The 21,669-nt window shown below is 43.0% G+C and overlaps 1 protein-coding gene across 16 annotated transcripts in view; it reads right to left on the bottom strand.

Annotated features, from left to right (window-relative positions):
- Window positions 1–21,669, bottom strand: part of nav3 (neuron navigator 3) — a 253,383-nt gene that overhangs the window by 56,371 nt on the left and 175,343 nt on the right. For 15 of the 16 annotated variants that reach the window (XM_058626189.1, XM_058626188.1, XM_058626184.1 and 12 more), the window contains 4 exons: window positions 19,329–19,397; window positions 14,334–14,476; window positions 10,060–11,170; window positions 6,573–6,688 (listed from right to left, as the gene is read on the bottom strand). In XM_058626189.1, the coding sequence (XP_058482172.1) occupies window positions 6,573–6,688; window positions 10,060–11,170; window positions 14,334–14,476; window positions 19,329–19,397 (1,439 nt within the window). Of the gene's footprint in view, window positions 1–3,105; window positions 4,509–6,572; window positions 6,689–10,059; window positions 11,171–14,333; window positions 14,477–19,328; window positions 19,398–21,669 lie in introns of those variants that run through there. The other variant, XM_058626194.1, reaches the window with a different exon arrangement.

Below are 21,669 nucleotides of genomic sequence, written 5' to 3'. Positions count from 1 at the left end.
TGCAGCTGCGGCACTAACAAATGCAGACAGACTAATATGCAGACAGACTAATATGATACAAGCAGCGTGATTCTGTGACAGAGCGAACCAACGTCGCCTCTCTCTCTCTCCCCTCTACCTCGCAGCAGAGCTGCAGCCTCCTACATTTAATTATTTCACAAGATTCACTGTATACCCTTGATACTTGGCAAAGGAAATGTAATGTTCATTGTCTCTCTTTCAACTCAGCAACTCCAGTTATGGATGTTACTGAATCTTTTGTCCATACCGTAGTGGTTTGTTATTCACCTGTAGCTGCTATAACTGATGTAACTATTTCTATTTCAGTATCCAACACTGCAGAAAGGTGAAGAGTCACACAGCAATCATTTGGATTCAAGCTGCTCTCCAGATCTTGGCCCAGGAAGCGTGCGCCGCAGCCAAACTGGCCAGTGAGGGGGTTTGAATAGGGCACGCATGCACATGGGCACACAGACAAATACACACATGTAAGCTTGTTGAGGGGGGAATTAACGGACATAATTTAGTCTCCAACGTAAACCAAAGGCAAGGTTTGTATGTAGGTTTATTTATTTCAGTCATGCCAGTTAGATCAGTTTATCCTTTTATACAGGTTGTAAGACAATGACGGGGTTTAATCAAAAATCTGTCCAAAACCACACACAAAATGAAAGTCTTCCAAGAAAACAATAAAATCCACTATAGAATTCAAATAGCTGCAGATAGAGACTGAAGCATTTGCACACACACACACACACATCCTCGTAGGTTGTGTGTGTTTTGCCGGTTTTCAATAATGCATGCAAACAAATACTGATGCCCATCACTCCAGCTGACTGCTATTACTCAGTTACACAGTCATCCAATGGTAATGCACGCAAATGCGAGCCCACTCCAAAAATGTACACACACACGGAAAATACAAGTCGAACACAACAATATGCTACCTGCTTCTTTGTGGAGCTGTGCCACAGATCAACCTTGACGAAGCCTTTGTTGTCAGTTACCGCAGCAGCTCCCTCGTGTACACAAACGTACACACACACTAATGTACAAAATGATAGATGTCTCTATATCCACGTGCAATTTTATGGCCCTGTTAGTAAATGCATTTGCTAACCGGAGCAGCACACCAGAAGCTTGTTAATACATATTAAAGACAAATACTCCCCCTGGGCTAAAAGCACAGACTCTATCTCAGAAGCTGCTGGAAACTGTGAGAGCCAGCTTTGATGGGGCGAGTGAGTTTAATACGGATCTAAATGACTTCTCAATACATACATAGACTGGTATATTGTGATTTTTCGGGAACGCAGCAATCAGCCAGCTGACGACATTCCACCGCTTCATCCTCAAGGGGTTTTGTTTGAATTTGGCCAATTATGCGCCATTACGGAGATGAAAATGTCCTCCAATGAGCATTGAATGCTCCTTTAAACCACGGCATTATGTTGTTCCCGCTCAGCAGTGAGATCGTCAATTAATACCAGGGTTCCCATTTCAGTGGCAGCCATACCAGAGCCACTAGCACGTTTATAGAACTTTGTTGCAGGTGTTGTTTCTGATGCTTCCAGTTGCAAACATGTGGTGGTTACTGAATCCTCAAGCATTAAGGTGATTATGGTCATGAAGTTCTCTTGTGATCGTTGTCAAGGACACATGTCCACCTTCATCCTGGAGAGACCGATCTTCTTGGTTTGTCCACAGGACTCCTCAGTCTTCCTTCTACAGCACGTCGGGATCTCTTGGCTTTAGTGAGACAGCTATCTCTGCGTCATATCATAGAGGTTGATTATTCACTTGCACGTTTACTTCTTTGCGTCCACTTCACTCCAATCCAAAGTAAAGTAAAACCAAAGTAAAACCAAAAAGGCACTTTAAAATGTGGGCGTTATGGGTTACAGGGACTATGTCACAGATACACTTCCAATATTGGTCCAAACCAACTTAAATTAAAGCTGAGTGTTTGCACTTCATGTGGAAATCCATTATTCTACTTCTGATTAAATGTGCTGCAGAGACGAGCCCGAAGAACACTACAAGTAGAAAAATAAAGTGCCATACACACTCTAAAACAATTACTTGTGTGCATATATATGGTGTGGATACACTTACACATGCACAGACACACACACACATACAGTCAAAGGTGTAGTAATAAGCTATTGATCATGTTGGCTGTGTGAGGGAGGTGCACGTATAAAAGGCAATGTAAGAGGTGTTGATTTGTCATTATCTTCTGTGTGTGTCTTTTATGCTGCGTCATGCCTAAACCTGGCTAAAGGAAGCCAGCAGTAATGTGCTCTATGCCAGGAGCTCACCTTGCTGTGCTGTGCATTTTTACTTTGCTTTATCTTCAAAGTCACAATAATAATTTCTTCTGTCACGGCTATAAAAGAAAAAAAAAAACAAAAACAAACTGCAGCTCCCCTCCCTGTTTCCTTTCCTCTGACATCAAAGCGAGGTCCTCGTTCTAAAAGCACATTATGCACAGAAATGTTTTACACCAAACTCACATATGCTGCGTTCTGGTGAAGATCACACCTATGGGTATGGGTTTTTACACTGAGAGGCACAGTGAACTCAAATTAAAGCACTAAACAGTGCTGCACACATAGTAAGTGCATTATTCACAGACAATGACAAGGAGTGACGTAAAGGATGTCTACCATTTTTGACTACCTGTGTAGATTCATTTAAAGTAGTTGTGAGGGAGGCTAAATTGTGTGTGTGTGTTAAGGAAGGATGGGTGTGTGTGTGTGTGTGTGTGTGTGTGTGCTTACACAGCTCTTGCCGTTTTCTTAAATACGCTCTTAAAATGCTAATAGTGTGCTCTAAGAAATAGGCTTCTGCATCACAAGGATTAAGAAAATAACCAGCTTATTAAAGGCGCATTCTATCACGCCGTTCTCATATTCTGCTCGAGTTAGCATTTTTTAAACCACAACGTAATGACTTGAGAGTGAGCACACGTTATTTTAAAGGAAACAAATGGAAAATGACTTCAAGTGTTTTCGAGAAATGTGATGGTTGTTCTCTACATGATGTATTAAATGACACATTCATGCTGACTTGCTGGGGTTGGTTGAGACTGTATAGACTTACGATGGCGAGTTTGCGTGTGCAGAACTTTCTCCAGATCACCCAGCATGGTGAGGATCACCTCCTTATCCAGCTGAGCCGTTCCCTCGCGAGGACCTCCCTCTGAAACCTCCTCTTCTGCCCAACCCCCCCTGTCCCTCTCCCTGTCTCCCTGCTTCTTGCCTGCTCCTTGTTCCTCGACTGAACGCCCACTGCTGCCCTCTTCATCTGCTCCTGCTGCCTCTACCCTGGACTTGCGCTGCGCCTCCGTCCGTGGATGGCCACTGTATGATGCCCGCTGTGGTCGTCCGCCTGCAGCTGTGCTCCTCCAAGGGACTGGGATGAGGGAATGCTCGGATTGAGAAAGCACCTTAGTGAGGGAGAGTGACAGAGATCGAGCTCTGGTGCCCCGTGCACCTGCACCTCTTGGCACCACCTCCTTCCTGGGGCTCCCTTGCAGGCTACCTCCTGCCCGTTGCATGGAACAGGAGTGCGATGAAGAGTTCTGAGGTTGGGAAACGTGAAATGGTGGCTCATCAAGTTCAAAAGAGTAAACCTGCTGCTCACCGTCACTGAGCAAGGTCAGGTTAGTGAGTGAGCGCTGCTTGAGCCGCAGGTTGAGGTTGTCAGGGAGCGGCTGGGGAGGCCGTCGAGCTGGGCTGCCTCCCTGATACACAGAGAACTCCGCTCCTCTCTTCATCTCTACTCACTGCGCTCCCCTCCTGTTTTTCAGATTACCTCTTTACCTCCAGTGGCTGAACGTATGCATGTAAAAGGTTCCACCTGTGTGCTGCTCTCCCTTTCACATCTTGGCTGCACTTTCACAGAGAGCAGAGGGAGAGAAGGAGGAACCGGGGGACAGTGGAGGCAGAGAGATGTGTCCCTGTGTCCCACGCCACCTGACTGAGGTCCAGGCTTCAGAGAGCCGCGGGGCGAAGAGCAGAGAAAAACCATCCCTTCCAGATACAAAGGTAAAATCCAGATCCATCGTTGAGGCAGCCCATGCTCATCGTCAGACACCAAGGCTGGAAAAAGACACTTACTCCATCCACTCCATCTCCACTTCTCATCCTGTCTCTCCGTCTTCTTGGCTCCTTGCTTTTGCCTCAGCACAGGCAGAGGCGTGGATGAATGAGTCGCTACATCTCTCACCAACACATTCCCTTTCGCTCTCTCGTCCGTGCTCACACTCTCATTATCTTGCCTTCGACTAAACGAGTTTCTTTTCATTCACTCTTATCGCTCCCCCCCACCTTCTGTCTCTCCTTTAATTACCACCTCTCTGCCACATTTCTCCTGCCTCCCCTCTGACTCTCTGACGGTCCTGCTCTCCTCACAGTGGAAAATGAACGGGTGGTGAAGCCGGCAACCAGGCTCTTATAGCTTTCTGTCTGCCAGTTCATTCCAGCATGCAGCCTGCAGTTCTCTCTCTCTCTCCCTCTCTCTCTCTCCATCTATCAGCCCTCCCTTTCTGTGATTATCACCCTCTCTTTTCCTTAATCCCTTTCATTGTCTCACTTTTTGTTCAGCTCCCCCCTTCTCCCTTGCTCTTATCTGTTCTCCCTCACTCTACCCTCACCCTCTCTCTCTCTCTCTCTCTCTCTCTCTCTCTCTCTCTCTCTCTCTGTCTGTCTCTCCATCTCTCTCTCTCTCTCTTCCTTGCAGTGTGACAGTGAGTTGTTTGGACAGTGCACCTGTAAGATTGCGGCTCCCGCAGTTCCCCGCTGGCCATCCGACTTAATTAAATGCTATCTTGAGGAGTGAAAGCAGCGAGCCCGCAGCTTATCGTGGATCAACAGTGAGACCGCAACCAAAAGATTCTCATCAATCAGTCCGAGCGTTATTAGCCCTGTTGCTATTAGTCACAGCTGTCCTCCACACATTTTCACATCCCGCTTACCAATAGCTGAAAGACACACGGAGCGGTCACTTCATACGTCAATACTCTGCAGCAACCATTTTACGCAAATCTTTGCAATGTGACCAATACAAATAAAGACACTCATTTCTCAACTACACATGTAAATAAAGACGCTTGTGCTCTTTTGACGTCTGAGTGTGTCACTGCTGATACTGGTTCAGCCCGTATATGTAGCAATAAGCAGCCTTGTCATGCGGTCACTGCGGCATGCGTACACTTGAACGTGTCCATTTACGCCGCTCAGTTGGAAAAACAGCGGATGTGAGACGACCGTGAAACGCGTGACAACAAAGCGCAAGTGTTTGAAATGGACCTCAAACAAAGGGAATTGGTCAGGAGTGCAGTCTAATTTTATCTGCCAAACGACGGCCTTTGGAAAAGCCACGACGAGAGCAAAATGTCTGGAATGTCATTACCCGACCTGACATCCCAAACCTGTAATCACGTCCTGTTGTTTGTGCACGCAGAGCTTTATAGACAAAGTCTTTCTGGCTTCACTTTGAACTTGACATCTTTTTTTTTTTTTTTTTTAATCAGCTGACCTTTTGTTTATTGGATCATTTATTTTACTTAGAGTCACAAAAAAAAGCGTCTTCGCAAATTCAAACAACAAGAAAAATAACTTGGAGAATAAATAAAACTCCAGCACTAGAAATCCAATTGAAAACAATGGTGTGGTCATCTGTGCCAGTGGTTTGTGTTTTGATGGTGCTGCCTTGTTTTAAACTTAAACTCATCCAGCTCCTTGTCAGCAGATGGAGCTTGTGGCCTGAAACTCTTGACCTCTCAGCTCTAGACGCTCAATTACACAGATGTCCACTTTGTGTAATTAAAGGACAATGAGGATGTTTGCAGTCCATCCCTCTTTGCGAACAAACATAAATCGAAGTTTAACCAGCACTATTCCACTACGTGAGTGATGGGGTTGCGAATGCACGTGGGATACACAAAGAGGCTCTCTCATAGATGATGGCAGTCAGCAAAGCTGTACACAAAGAGCCACAGATGCTGCCTATGTCCGTCCGTCCGTTCGTCTGCCTGTCAGCACTGACCTTTTCCTTACTCTGCATCAACTCGACACAGAACAGAGATCCCACATTAAACACAGACAAGGTCAGGTCAACATACATACAACACATTCCCTTGAACCAGCAGCAGAAACCAGTCAACCGAGCCTCAAATGTAGCCTTGAACAATCTCTTATTCTGCACCAAAAAACAACCTTAAATGTTGTAAACCCCAAACCTTTGAAATGGGTACCCTCTTGTTGAAGACGATGCACTATAATTCACAATATAAACCATCACATAATATAGCAATACGAGTGAACTAGTTTAATATACAGACTTCATATTCAGGGCAGCGCTGCGGCAGGACTGAGGTTAACCTTTAAATAAATACAGTGGCTGCACAGCAGATGAAGGTAAACTGTTGCTCTATGAATACATCTGAGTGCAAATTCCGATAATAACAAAAGAGAAATGTAAACATCCAAGGGCATGTGCCCATTCACACTCCCGGTCCGAGAAAAGGGACCCATGCACGACTGACTGTTGTTGATCAACTGTACCTGATATTTCCTCCAGGCACTGTTTGGCTGTCTTGCTGTACACAAGCTCTCCCTTGGTGGGGCTGAGGCAGGGGTCAACTGGGGCCATCATGGTGCAGTCATTTTCTGAGAATGTCCTGAAGGCACAGAAAACAAATCATGCACGGCGGTTATCGAGACGGGCTGAAGTAGTCGGTGAACGGGTGCTCTTTATGACAGTGGCAAAAGATGCTTCAGGAGGAAGAAAAAAAGCGTCGCACACTTTAGCTCCAAGTGCATTTTTTCTTTGCAGATAACATTTCAGTGCTTAGGTATTTTCTCTCATAGTCTACAGGCATAAGAAGTTAAAGGGAAAAAGTCACATTTCCAAATCATTTCCAAAGAATGACAAACCACAATGGCAGTTAAAATAGTATATATACTTTTTTTTTTTTATAAAGTCAACATGTCAACCCTATATTTTCCTCCATCAAAACAGTTTTTCACATGAATTGTGTACCCTCATTTTGTGAAGATAGGATTCCATCTTAACTCAACATTATCTTAAAAATTACAAATGTTATTCTATCCCATTAAATAAGTGTCATTTGCTTTCAGCCTTGTATAATATTAGTGTAAAGGAATGAAGAAAAAAAAAACACCCAAAAAATACTTTCACATTAATAATTAAGCATCACATAAAAATTGTATGGTCGGCTTGTAAAGAGGCTAAAATGGTATATAGCTGATGATAAGTCAGACAGATGCTGGTGATGGAATTTAAGGATTATTTTTTGGTGTTTTTTAAGAGCAACAGCCAGAATATTTTCCTACTTTGGGCTGAGACTTTGTTTCTTCAGTGTTAGAAAAGAGTTCAATTTCCGAGTCAGCTACTAGTCCCAGACACATATTTAACAGATGGACACCTCAAAGGGAGGAGGGGAATGGTCTTGGATGAGATGCTTTCTGTGAGTGGTGTGGAGTGTGTGTGTGTGTGTGTGTGTGTGTGTGTGTGTGTGTGTGTGTGTGTTTGTGCAGGAGTGTGCAACAAATGTGTGTTTGTGTGCATCTGCTTCCCCTCCTCAAGCCCGAGCTGCATCTGCCTGCATTGTTTGTTTGCTCATCTGAAGAAACAAGTACCGAGTCCAGTACACTTCATGAGATAACTGTGCTGCACACGCCAAGAGCAGAACACAAAACCATGCATGTGCAAACGGGCAACAAACAGACCAACAACTCAACACACAGACGCCGAGAGATGATACACATTCAAACACGATGCACGCACGCACACGCAAGCGCGCGCCACACACGCGATGGAAAGCATGAAAACTTACCACATGCTCGTGAAAATCTTGAAATACGCACAGTAAAACTTGCATAAACACATCAACAGATCTAAGCACAGACTGCTTCATTCTTTCCCTTTTACTCAGACACGACATTCACACACACACACACACACACATGATGCTACCACCACCTGCAGAGCTGCAGATAAAACGTGGCCTCCAGTTTGACAGACATTAGCTTGCGACTTCAGCTGAAGCTTTTCTCTCCTCACCTCAGTATTTTCACAGAGAGACACAGACAGAGATATTTCCCCACATCTGCTGCAACTTACAATGTGGACCCGAAATACCTAGTTTTGGCACACATGGTAACCGATGCAATGACGATTCATTATTCAATATGATTGATCCTGTTACTTCCATAGGGATGGTTTGCTTCTCCCTGCTTCTGCAACTGTGATTGTGACTGCACCAGCAAAAGTAATTCCATCTGCCGTTTCGTCAACAGATAATCTAAGGAGATCGACATCACACTGCCATAAATGTGGTTTGTTTGTAAGGTGAAAACTAATCAGCACTGAGCATCAATTTTCATTAACTTTATATGAGTATGTATCGCAACAGAAATCTGGATTTTGGAAGGCACCGTGTTCCGTTAGCAGCAGCATAGAAGATTTGTGTGTGTTCTAAATTGTTCCATGACCACACTGGTCTGTTCAGCTTTGCAGGAACAACAGCTTAAAGTGTATAGAGACAAAGATGCTTAATTGGGCCAAAAAGGATGATGAATTACAGCGCAGCAGGAGGCCTTCACGCTGACGTGCTGACGACTGTGGCGAAGTTTCAGCATTTATGGTGTAAAATTAGGCAGATAATGATGGAAGACGAGGATACTTAACATCTGTATCTGATTATGTATTTTTATTATTGGTTAAAAAAAAAAAAAAAAAACTAAAACAAATGTTGAGTTGCAAAATTGGTTCAGAAAAAGGTATTTTTTACAAGCCACTGTAGAATTTCTTGCTTAACTCTACCCACTCAAATAACCCAAATTTGGACTCTGCAGTTAGAATTAATGGCAAACATGGCAGTGGGTGCTAAACTCTAGTCCATGCAGAGAAATGTTCGGTTGGAGCTTTGTGGATGACAGATGGTATCATCCACTTCCACTTTTTCCTACACTCAATATTTCTCTGTTCTCTTTTTTTTGCTTATCGAGTGGGCCGCCTGCATCTTTATTTCTGTCTTCATAAATGACAGTCACTATTACTCACTCGCCGCCCTGGAATGATACCCGCAGCAGTTTAACTTGCTAAATGTGTGGGATTTAAGTAAGTCTAATGCTTCGAGGAGCCGCAGCTGAATCTGGCAGCGCTGACAGTGCACAACAGAGGAGATAGTAGAGAGAGGAGAGGAGAGAAGAGAAGGGGTGAAGGATTAAGCTTTGTTTAATGGGATTCCTATATCGCTCTCTCTTTGAGCACAAAGGCTTCCCAGTGATTTGGCAGTTTCTCCTGGATTACCTCAGCTTTTGTAGGAGAAAATTGTCCTGCTGGGCAGATTTACCAACTTCCAATACCTCTGATGGCTGTAATGACAGGAAAACCGTGCACCAGCTGCATGCATCAAAACAAGACTGGTTGAATGAAGAGCGGGGGAATGTGTTCCTGAAAACCACCAGTGGCCTGGACTCTCGCAGAAAAGATGGAACACAGACAGTTAAATAATAGGCTTTGGAAAGTACCAGGCAGCGGATGTCAGTTTATTCAGTAATGGCTGTCGAGGGATGTGGAGGCGAAACCAAGATGCATAGTGCCAGCTGATCACGTCAATACATGTACGAGTGACTGTAAGCAATGGGACTATCACTTTTCAGTTTTTTTTAAACGCCTATTAGTACAATAAGACGTGATATTAAAATAAGAGGCAAAGTTATGTTGTGCTGCGGTGACACACAATTAAGCTAAATCGTCCTCCAGAGCAGACAATCAAATCATCCAAATATCGTTCAAGGGTTAGCATGGCGCATAATATTTGTTCAAACTTGTTTGATTTTGGGGTTATTTTTTCGAAAAAAGAAACAAGCAGCCCCAGGCGACACACGTGTCTTAGTATGTGCAGGTATGACTTTAAGATTCAAGGTATATAGTTGAAAAAACTCTATGGGGAAACTCATTATGGTAAAGCATTTAATCATAAATGTCTGGTCGGTATACACACACACACACATATCTCACCTGTACATGAAGGGGGCCACAGTGGCAGTATTGGGATGGTTGTGCTGCTGCTGCTGAGGAAGCTGAACCACTCCGTTCCCCCCCAGTGCTCCTCCACCTCCTCCTCCCAGCATCCCGCTCGATCCAGAGAGCGCTGAGGTGCTGGTGGAGGAGGTCATGCTGGTCCGTTTTCCTTCTGGGCCGCCGACGGAACGCTGCATATAGAAACTTCCACCTTGCCCTCCTTTTGTCATTTTCCCTTTCTCCCCCTCTCCTCCCCGGATGTTGCCGCTGCTGTTTAAGGCAGCCTGACTTTGGGTCTGGGACGGACTCTGAGGCTTTGCTGTTGTTGTTGTTGAGGGAGCTTTTAGTCCTGGCTTTGGGATGCCAGTGGAGGCACCACCGTCTTTCTTACCCGACGATGGCTTCCCTCCCTTGGGGATGAGGCTGGCAATTTTGGATGTCTTTTTGTTGGAGTCTGCAGAAGACTCACGCTCCTCTTTGGGTGGAGAACTTTCCTTAGACGGTTTCCCAGACTTGCTTTTGTCTTCCTTGTCTTTGTACCTAGTGCCATTGGCAGACGCTTTTGAAAATGAGGAGGAGGGGGACGTAGAGGACGTCTTGCTTGGTGGCGTGAGGGACGATGACGGGGTTTTGGTAGGGATTTGCTTGGCTGTAGCACTGCTACTGCCACTGCTGCACACTGACCCTGTGGGTGTCAGTCCGTCCTCGCCATACTCGGACAGGTCATCCTCCTCCTGCAGAGCCATCTCTGCGACGGATGGCGACGCTCGCGAAGCCGATCTAGGGTTAATCATGCGGAACTTATCCAGCATTGACCTCTGGGGGCCGCCACCAACTGTGGATCCCATTTTTGATCCATCAATGCCATGAGGCTGAAGTCCTTCTGGGGACTGGGTTGAAGGAGTGGTGGAAGGTGAGTGCGTGGGGCTGGCCAACATTGACGAAGTGGCACTGTGTTTAAGGTTCATGGACTTGCTGCGCCAGGACTTGCCGGCTGTGGGTGAGGGGATGGCAGAGGCCAGCTGCTGCCCACTGAGGCTGGTGGGAACTGTTCCACCAATACTGCTCCCATTCATCCCACTGGGTACGGGGATGCCCCTCACTGCTTCTAAACCAATCAGAGAAACAGAGAGGATTATTTGACATGGCATCTTTAATCACAATTAAGACATTCAAAACAACACCATGGAAACCATAATTACTTTTGAGCATTTGATGTTTACTGCAGTTCTTTCTATTCTGTAATTAATATGCAAGACTCATAATGTTAAATAGTCAGAAACAAGTGTAGTGCAGGTAAGGATTTGGAGCTCAGACAATGGCAAACTTTCAGCAGCATTTGAATTCGCTGCTGACTTCCTCCTTAGTTTTACACACATTACAACAAAGCAAACCTCGAGAGGATTTCAAGCTAGTGAAAAATTAAAGAGGATATTTTCAATTGATGATATCGGATAGGTTCTCAAAAAAAAAACAAACCTCTACTGTCATTACACTGATAAAATAAAAAGGAGGTTGCATTGAATGTGCTGTATCTTCCTGTTGCAACTTTCACCCCCTGAATTACACTCCTACAGAGGCCTGTCACAGCATGTCTGCAGGCGGATCACAGTGGTTATCAGGGAGAGACCATCATGTTGTAGCCATGACAACGGAAATAAATCCCACCACCTATGTTTACCATGGGTAGAACGTTTCTCGCCTGAAAGAGAACCATCCTCCTGTTCAATTTCACATTTTAATCTTGGATGATCAACATGTTAAATAATTGTGTCTGATTTGACTACTTATGGCAATAAATACTGACCTGAGCTCGTCATTCACTGTCTATAAACAGCTGTGTTGCAGAGGGAAAGAGACAAGTGGAGAAAAAAGTGAACCATGCAAAGTCCACTTAAAAGTGCTGAGTATACTGTGCGTCTATGCCTCTAAACCAGAAATGTCTCCCCGAGTGTTTGTTCTCATTGTGACATAAACTGCAGCTTTTGAAGAAACCTTTGCTTTTCAAAGAAAGAAAAATCAAACATCAGACACGGGAAAGCCTCTCCTGCTGTGAGCGAGTTTGAAGCCTCTTTTAAGAAGAAGCCGTGCTGATAAATAGCAGGTAAAGGGACGGGCAGAATTAGAGGGTTTATTTACGAATTAAAATGAACAAATGAACATGGGGTGTTTGACACTGGATACGTACGCATATAGCGTCATTATGTCATATAAAAGTAAATATACAGTCTACCGTGGCATATTTTACAGCAATATAAAACTTCATTGCAAAATTGAAAATGAATAACACTGGGAATCACTGTCCTACAAGATTAACATTTTCTTGGTCTTCAACCATGAGCGCTACATGAACTTATATGTCCTGGTCTCACACCAAGTATTAGCTGTTGTGATTTAGTTTGAACGAGGAGACGCTCAGCCCCTGGATTTTGTCTTTGTGTGTTGCATCTGATAATAATAGAATAAAAGGGAGCTGTGTTCTAATGTGTCCTCTATATTACTCCTCAACTGAACTCTACAGATAGTGTGGGGTCCAACGAGGCAGTTCATGGACGTGAACGAAAGAGTTTGCAGTGTGTGTCTTTTGACTGATTAATTGACCCTGTCCTTCGAGACACCCCCCCCCCCCCCCACACACACACCAGCTCCCCTTTACACATGCCAGAGGCTTTTCACAGCATCACCACATTTTTCACTGTGCAGTGACTTGCCATTGTCATGGCAACAGACAATGTTCTTTTTTTTTTTTTTTTGCCTCAGCGGCCAAGGACCCTCGACCCTGTGCTAAGACAAACACATATACCAGCCGGGCTGCTGCTGCTTCTGCATCTATACGTGTCATATATATGCTGAAACTCAGAGGCAAGATGGAAAGATTAAAGCAAGTAGGTCTGTTGAAATAACACACAAACCTCTCCACATCACATTACACCACTGTCAGATAAAAGACATTATCACCTGGCAAGATAATTTGATTGTATATGGGACTGTCGGACCAACTACTGCTTTATCTATGTACCTAAATTAATCATTGTTTGGATTGACGTTTAAACACTGATAAAAATTAATCACAGGTTGATATTACCATTTTTGCAAATCGGGTATGCAGAGTGTTTTGTCATTACTGCATAGTAAAACAAAAAAGCATTGTTTGTGTATGCAGTGAGAGGCAGTCCAAATTGTCTTCTTTGTATACATCTAAGTCTAAAGTCAAGTCAACATGGGCGTTGTATTTACACAAAGGTCCAGACTAGATGTTGACAAAATGATTAAAGCATAACACAAAAGCTACAAGAGGAAAATAAAAACAAATAGATGCACCACGTAAAGTGGTAAATGGCTCAACCGTCAAATAAGACCATGTAAAATGTGTCAGGCAAAAATGAAAATACCCATTAGAGAGACGACAAATTGGAGAAGATGAATAAAATGGCATCGTGTATCTGTTTCTCTGTCTTCCCTTCTGTCTACTACCTGCTTTTTGGCCAGACATTTCTGGCTGCATCGCTGACATTTCGCCACAATTGATTGTTCTCCCTCTTCTCTTTTCCTTTCTGACCATAACAGGGTTTCATCTCCCCCTGCAGTGAAGCTCCAACACCTGCTGTCTCATCTCAGCAGACTGAAGGTATCTCTGGCACAGAACCAAGTGCACTGTGAGAAATGGCCCGGAAAGGATGCATCACCGAAGAACTAAATGATTAAAGATGATCGAATTCATTTTTTACTATTCAAGTGACTGTGAGCCGTTAGACTCCATTATCATTACTGTACGTGAGCCAACACATCATGATTATTAATGTAAATGAGCCAAAAGTAAATCTTGTGTGAGAGCCATTAAAGTAACAGAGGTTGTTAAAACAACTATTTACTTGTAAATAATACATTTTTCCTCTTCCTGTTAACTTTCAGTTCACTAATGTGAGACTGTTTCTCAAAAACTAAATGACTCTCATTAGCTTCATCATGCTTGGCAGAGCAGCTGCCTGAATTTGGCCCTTTGGTCATCTCTAAAATGGCTCGCGCCATGCTGGGAAAATGTGTCGCCGCCTCCATTTATTGGCGTCCACTGTAAGTTGGAATAAAGAGAGTTTGGGGTGATTCAGCAGGCTGGTTAAGACTGGTGAAGTGAGCTTCGCTGCTCTGAGTCAGTGGTGCCATCATGTGGCTGGGATGGAGAATATAAAATGGGTGTGACTCTCTACCATCAAACTCTGTATGCACTGTATTCTGTGTGTGTGATGAAGCTGTGAGGACAGTGGCTTTCTTACCTCGGTCATTTCCACTGGCATACTGAAGAGGCTTGCTCTTGTCGATGCTGTTGAAACTCTGGCTGCGACGGTTGAGGTTAGAGGAGCCGGGGCTCCTGGAGGCCCCGCTGCCTGCAGCAGGTACCCTAGAGGGCCCCGGTAACCTGCGGAAAAAGACACTTTTTAAAAACTTTTTGTTGTTGTTTACAAAAACGGCTTGAGGCAGAGCTACACCTGTGACAGAAATATGTTAATACAGTCATGTTAACTGACACAAAATGGAGAGGATGACTTCACATTGGCACTAAAACAAAAAAGTGATACCAGAAATGTATTATTTCTGTCTTCAGAGCAGGTTTTTAATAAATAAAGACATCTGTTGCTAGAAAATGCCCATGTTTAACACATATGTACATATCTATTGGTTTTTGTACATTATGTATCTGTCTTCTACTTAAAGTGATTTCATTAATGACGGGGGGCCAAAACACAAAGGGTCTCCTTCAACTGACATTTGAGCATTTTCCTATGTTGCCCTTTTAAAGTATTATAATCCTCTTGTCTTCAGTATTTCGTTGCTGAACCGTGGCAGAGTAGCCAAACAAGAAGGACTTTGATACTAAATATACAGCGACTCTGATAGATATTTGGTCGATTTGCATATACGTCAAACTCGTGCAGTCTCATAGAAGCTTCAGCTGAACTTTTAAATGGACACAAAGTCGACAGTGGATTTAATACAGGATCATATAAATTAAAATTGAGGCTTGGTTGTAGTGCAGGACACAGAGCAGAGCTGCTGTAAGTGCTCTCTGTGCCACTGTGACATGAATACTAAGGCTGAGCTCTGTATGTATTAGAGTGTAAAGTGAAAATACATCAAAAAAATTGTGTGTGTGTTCCCTTGTGGGTTGATGGGGGTGAAGTAAGTGAAAAAACTTTGCCTCCACTCACTTTATATATGATTCATCACTACATTTTATGGGAGTAAAGAAACGTATGAAAGCTGCAGTATACTGCAGCTCTTTTTTCTTTTATTTCTTCTGACAATGTATAGATTTATACACACACACACTATAACACATAATCCATTTCTCAAAAGAATCATATCTGCCAGTGTCAAAGGTCAAAATAATGATATAATCAAACACTTGTTGTTACTGCACAATAACCTTTGAGGATTTCATTTTCAAATTCAAATTTTGCAACTTGTTTAAGGACCATGACGGTCATTTTGACGACCTCTTCTGCTTCAATCTAATTATTTTTAGATGTTTTAGGAAACTGTTCCAAAGATCACATTTTTCACCACCGTAGCGTTTTATATACATTTTTGTTTTCTCACACGTGCACACACATAAAGTATGATGCCGAGTGGAAGCGAGTTGCTTGCATCAGAGTGATGTGGGTTTTTCCATTCCTAGCCTAGCGATGTTTAATATGAAAGATGGAAGGAGAAGAAACCTTGAGCCAAATCAGAAAATGTGCTCCCTTTCTGTCTTCCTGTCCTCGTGTCTTTTAACCATGATAATCAATTCGCTACGCTGAATATGTCACTCGCGTCTGTGTTAAATCGCTGAAGTATTCCTTTAAGTCTGACAGTTAATGACCACTCAGCATCTCTTAATGCCCCTCCTTTATCACAGTGGTCTCCAACTGATCCTGCTCCCTGTTTATCTACTCAAATCAGCTCAGCAGGTCAATTGTTGATATCAGGTCAAGTCAAATTATTTCCCTAATCATAACCAAAGCTTCGCAGATCACAAAGCTGCCTCACGGGGGGGGGGGGGTTAATCTGAAGAGCATCACAGGCCCTTCTGTCCTTGGATCATGTTCACAGCATGAGGTTAAACTATACCTGCAGTAAGTCAGCTCAGGTACTGTGAAATGCAAACATTATTTTACATACGTGACGATAAAAACATAATAGGCAAAAACCTGCTGATAAGTAGCGGAAACAATGCCAGTTGTGAATATTTCATACGCTGCTTTTACACTCTACTGTACATCTGCACTGGCGACAACAGACTGCAGACAGCAGTGTGTTCACAGATGCTAATCCAGGTCTCAGAGCGGAGACTTGGTGCTCTGCCTGGGTGATCTCACTGAGCTGCAGCCAGAGGAAGTCCCTCAGCTCAAACAGATGGACTGCTACAGTAACAAACACATATTGTAATAGAGAGCCAAAGAGAGATAGAGAGAGGGACAGAGGGCAGAAGAATGCAGCAGAGCAAACAAGAGAGCGATTGAATTTTGGTGTTCAGAATGAAATACAACCCATTCACACATGCACTGATAGTGGTGTTTTAGCGGAGGGAGCTTTTGAAACAAGCAACTGGGAGTGAATTAAAAATGATCAATAACAACATTAAAAGAAAGAAGAAAAATTAAGAGGAATGGGAAGATGATGCAGAGAGCAGGAGAGTCAGAGGACACTCGCTGCAGATGCAGACAACAGAAAATGAAAGATGCATAGTGGGGGGAAAAAGGAGAGAGATTGCAGCAATTCAGTCCCTTTTATCATCAGATTCTTTCATCTTCCAAAATACATGTGATAATGCCCCGGCAAAATGGATCTGTAGGGGAAAATAAGATTGTTTTAGAACAGACTTTGGTGACGTGTATGTGTGACAGAGATCTCCATCCTGCAACTGGAATGAAGAGGAGAGAGGAGAGGATCTGGACATCACATTATTCAGCCAGTCAGTCACTGGCTACTGCAGACGGGAGAGCATTTTCTATTCATTCTCTGCTGGGGTCTTGCCAGTGAGTGTGGCTCAAACCAGCACCTACACTTCCGCGTTTTTTAATAATACCCTCTGTTTGCCAGAATGCAAAGGAGTATTTCTACTCCCTCTTAATGGGATGTCAGCATATTACAAAGTAGGAAGTAGGTGCCAAAATATGAACCACCAGCCTCCCACTCCAGAGGCACTCACTTTAACCACTCTAACTTTACAATGTATTTTCTGGGCTGATATGAATGTGCATTCATTTCTGCATTGTTTACATTTTTTACATGTTTTTTTAAACATTGACAAAGGATAATGTAGCTCTGTGTTTATTGTCAAAGATTATAAGACCCGAGTGTCTGCTAATTATGTAATAACATAATCAATGACAGCAGTAAAACTGTATGTTTGCATGTAGGATTTGTACTTAATAACATAGTGGGATGGTCCTTTAAAGGCTGCGTAAGTTCATGCGGATAAAACTCTTTCAGTGTCGTTTTCATCAAAGAAAGCTACAGGTTGCTTAAACTCAAGAGAAACAAAATAAGAATTAATGACATGAAGTACAAGTACAACCACTATGTGGATCTGAAGTATAAATGAAAACGCTCTGTTTGGTGGGCACAGCTTCTAATGCTCCAAACACAAAAGCTAACCAAACAAACACTGAACCATTATAAGTCACTGCAGTGAACAGAGAAGTACAATTATAGCAAAGAGCACTTCCCCCGGGAAGGTAATACAGACAACACAGTGGATATGTTTTCACACTTGTTAGTACAAACCAAAACAAGTATAAGGAGCAGCTCCTTTAGCTCAAGCGAACAAGCTAAATATTATATAAAGATCATATTTTAAATGGCACACAAGAAATACATCAATTGTAAGAACTGATTTTTTTACTTTCTTCAGTAACAGGAGGTGAGACAGAACTCACGTCACCACACACAGGGATGGTTACGATGCTTAATAACCTCCACTGTTTTCTTTTTGTTTTGGTTTGTTTTGCTGTGTACAAATCTCTATCAGAGTGCGGGTAATATAAAAGCAATTTCTGCAGCATTGAGGATTGATGTCTGCGATGTGAGAGGGGAGATTACCACCCATAGGGTTGGAGCTGCTGGCTGCAGCAATTTTGCCATTGCTCAGTAGCGGCTGGAGAGGAATTATTTGGACAAATGCTGCAAAGCATTAGACAACTGCACTCCTGGGTGTGCACGTGCTGTATGTGAGTGGTGAATTGTGGGTGCATGTCTTAGTATATGAACATATGTGTTTCTACCTGTGAAGTTTTGGCCATATGTGTACATTACATGTACGTGTGTACGTGTCCAAATCTGTGCAGACTACTGTCGTCTCGAAACATCGCGCAACATTTTGCAGATTTTGAGGCCTGTGGTTCCCTAACTCTAAGCTACAGCACAGAGCTGACACCGAGAGTTTACCATCAGTGGAAGCTGATTTAACAGCAGCTGCTTTGCCAACGTTTGCAAAAGAGAGATTCTCGAAGGACAGAAAGGAACCCTTCAAGTGTAATAAACAACCTCTCTAAAAAGCTTTGCATTCGATTCTTAATTTCCTTATGGTGATTCTGGCAATGTTTGTAAGGGTGTGTGTGTGTTAATGCTGTGTCAAACGTCTGTAGCTGTTACCTGTCAGTCAAACCGTGACTGACATTTTGTTTTCTTAAGTCAGTTTGGTCGGTGAGTTTTAGTGTTTCTTTTCTCTCTTTATTTTTTTTCAGAAATGAATTTAGCGCAATTAAGACAACATTATTTACTCGAGGTCAGTACTTGCTTACTTGCACATTACTGCAGTAGCATGGAGAGAACTTCTCTGCTACCACATTTACATTTAAATGTGTCACTTTGAATGCGCCGGTCTTGACGTTAATGAGAACGACTCCATGACAAAACTACAACGCCAGATGATTATTTCCAGAAAAGCTGAAGTCACACTGCGGGTGTTCCAAACTGAAAAGGTTATGTTTAATAAGGCTGATAAGTCTTGGGCTAAAAAAGGTACAAGGGAATGTTATAATTAACTCCTCACGGATCCTGCAACTATGAGCTGACTGGTCTGGTGACTGTGTCCTTCAGGAGAAAAACAACACTGAATCACTATCAGCTGTTCCGTGGCTGACCTCTGACTTCCCTTTGATGGTCACACAATGTAATATAATGGAAATGGTCAAAACACAATGTGACTTGGATACAAGCAATTCGGAATGTGGAACACTGTATGGATTTGTCATAATTGACATAACGTTTAGTGCTGTATTTACCTTGTGTTCTTCTTTTGTGGTGACCCTATTCCACTGTGGCCCGGAGGACTTGCATATCGTGCTGTCAGACTGAGGAGAGAGCAGAAGGGAAGACATTACTATACTCTTAAGACAAGTGGATCTATGCCTGAATGTGTAGAGGAGGTAAAGATAGACGGAGCAAGAGAACATTGTTTACGAACTGGATCATGCCACCAGATATTTAATGTGACACATGTTTAATACCACATGCGTATGACTAAGCCAATAATGTCCATTTACAGAGCCGCCGACATTAAACAGCCAGGAAAAAAAAACTTTGGCAATCAACTTCGTGGCTGCACCGTTTGAAGAAAACCCCTAGAAAACACAACACACAAGGCAGAGGCTTCGGAAAAGTCCACAGCACGAGTCACGTCACAGTTTATTGCCCGACACTCACTGTTAGTCATTCACACAGGAATTAAAATGGGCCGTTACAGGTGGGCTGTAAAACGTTTGACAGGAAGTAGTTAAACTAATGTAGAGTGCTTTATGAACAAAGAGGTCATCATACGTAAACCCACCCTGAAGTCAAAGACCAGTTAGGAATGTTGTGTGTGAATGTCTAAAGTGTAATGGCCTGTGTGAACTATTACGACTCACAACCACGTGAGTATCTCTCTCTCTCTCTCTCTCGTATCTCTCACACACACACTGAACAGACTCTCTATTGAAAGTTAATCTCTCTATCATAGAGGTACAGTATGCATATTATTTTTAGCTCAAAGACATATTTGTATGGGTTGATGTTGTCACAAAAACAACTCGTGAAAAACCATGTGTTATTTTCCGTAGAATTGACGACTTCTGTTTCTAGAAACACAAATGTACATAAACACAAGCTGTTGGCTTCATTTTAAATGTTATGTCAAACCTCCTGCTGACAATAACCTGGTTTCCATTCAAATTTTCCAAACCTTTGGCAAAAAAAAAAGAGCACATCTTCTACTGTTGAGCCAATACTGGGAAACTAGTTCACCAGGATCAGGAGTAGGTGCCGCAAAGTGTAAATACTGGGTCACAACAGGCACAAATTGATGAGGGAACCAAAGGCTGCCAAGCATTTGCCTCTGAGGCTGTTGATTCCTGGCTGCGTGTCATTGCTGCTCCCCATCATTTGTTGTTAGCTCTAAATCAAGAAATAGTGGCATTTCCTCATCAGTCCCCATATACTCTACCTCCTGTGCTGACCACAGTGACTACCATTTTCCCAGTGCAGTATGTCGACATATTCACATTTTCACAATATAATTGTAACTAGTGATAGCAATCATAAAAATAAAAAGACTACAATCACCCAGAGAATTCATTTCAAAAAGCAGTTTCACAGTTTCATCACAGAAAATTGACCATGCGCGAATAAGTATCTTGCCTCAAGTAATACTGAACATTGTATCAAAGAATTCTGTGTTGACAAAGAAGAGCCTTTTATACCGAGATGAATCAAAGCTTATTTTAACCCATACCTTCCACAGGCTGAACACACACTTGAGTTTCTCTTGAGGAGAGTTGAGACACAGACCAGCTGCAGCCGAGCAGTATTTGAAAACAGTCCTGTACAATGAGCTTAGAGCAGTGGAGCTGCACTTTCAGCCGCAGCACGGAGGAAGCACCCAACACCAGCAGCCTGCTCTGACGTTCTCCTCCTCTGGCAACGGGGAACAAGTCTGTTCTCTGTTGTGCGATTGTGGGCAGCTGATTTGTCGTTGGTGAGTGACAATAAAGTACCTATACTGTTTGGCTGAATGACGCACTGCAGTCATCACATCACATATTTTTTTTTTTTAACTTTGCATTAAACCCGATTATGAATAACTGCAGATCGCTTTGAATTCACCACATTGCCCCTCAGCAGAGTGAATGTAAAACGGTTTCAGCAGTGAGAGACTACAACATAATCAATCATGTAAGCAACTGATGCATTAAGTAGAAACTTTAAAAATACATCACTTTAATGAAAATAATTACACAGCCTAGGATAAATTAAATTTTGAGAGAGCTCATAAGTTGTGATATGAAGCATAAATTAAGTGAATACGTTGGTCATTTGTATTTTTTTTTACACGTGCACACGCACACACACACACACACTTATTAGTATTCATATCTCTCCCAATGGACAATGAACTTCCCTTTAAAACCATCTATGCTGAGGTGCCGAGTCATTGTGTATAAGTAATTGACCTTGTAGGTTATGCTAATTTACCTCAGAGCAGACAGCAGAACCCAGAGGAAGCCAGTTCATGGCAGTTCCCTATTATAGTGGCGAGTGCCTCTGGATCATGCTATTAATGTACTATATGATACATGACATGTCCGC

Source organism: Solea solea, chromosome 3, assembly GCF_958295425.1.
Source record: "Solea solea chromosome 3, fSolSol10.1, whole genome shotgun sequence".
NCBI lineage: Eukaryota > Metazoa > Chordata > Actinopteri > Pleuronectiformes > Soleidae > Solea > Solea solea.
This window is presented reverse-complemented; position numbering and strand designations above follow the sequence as displayed.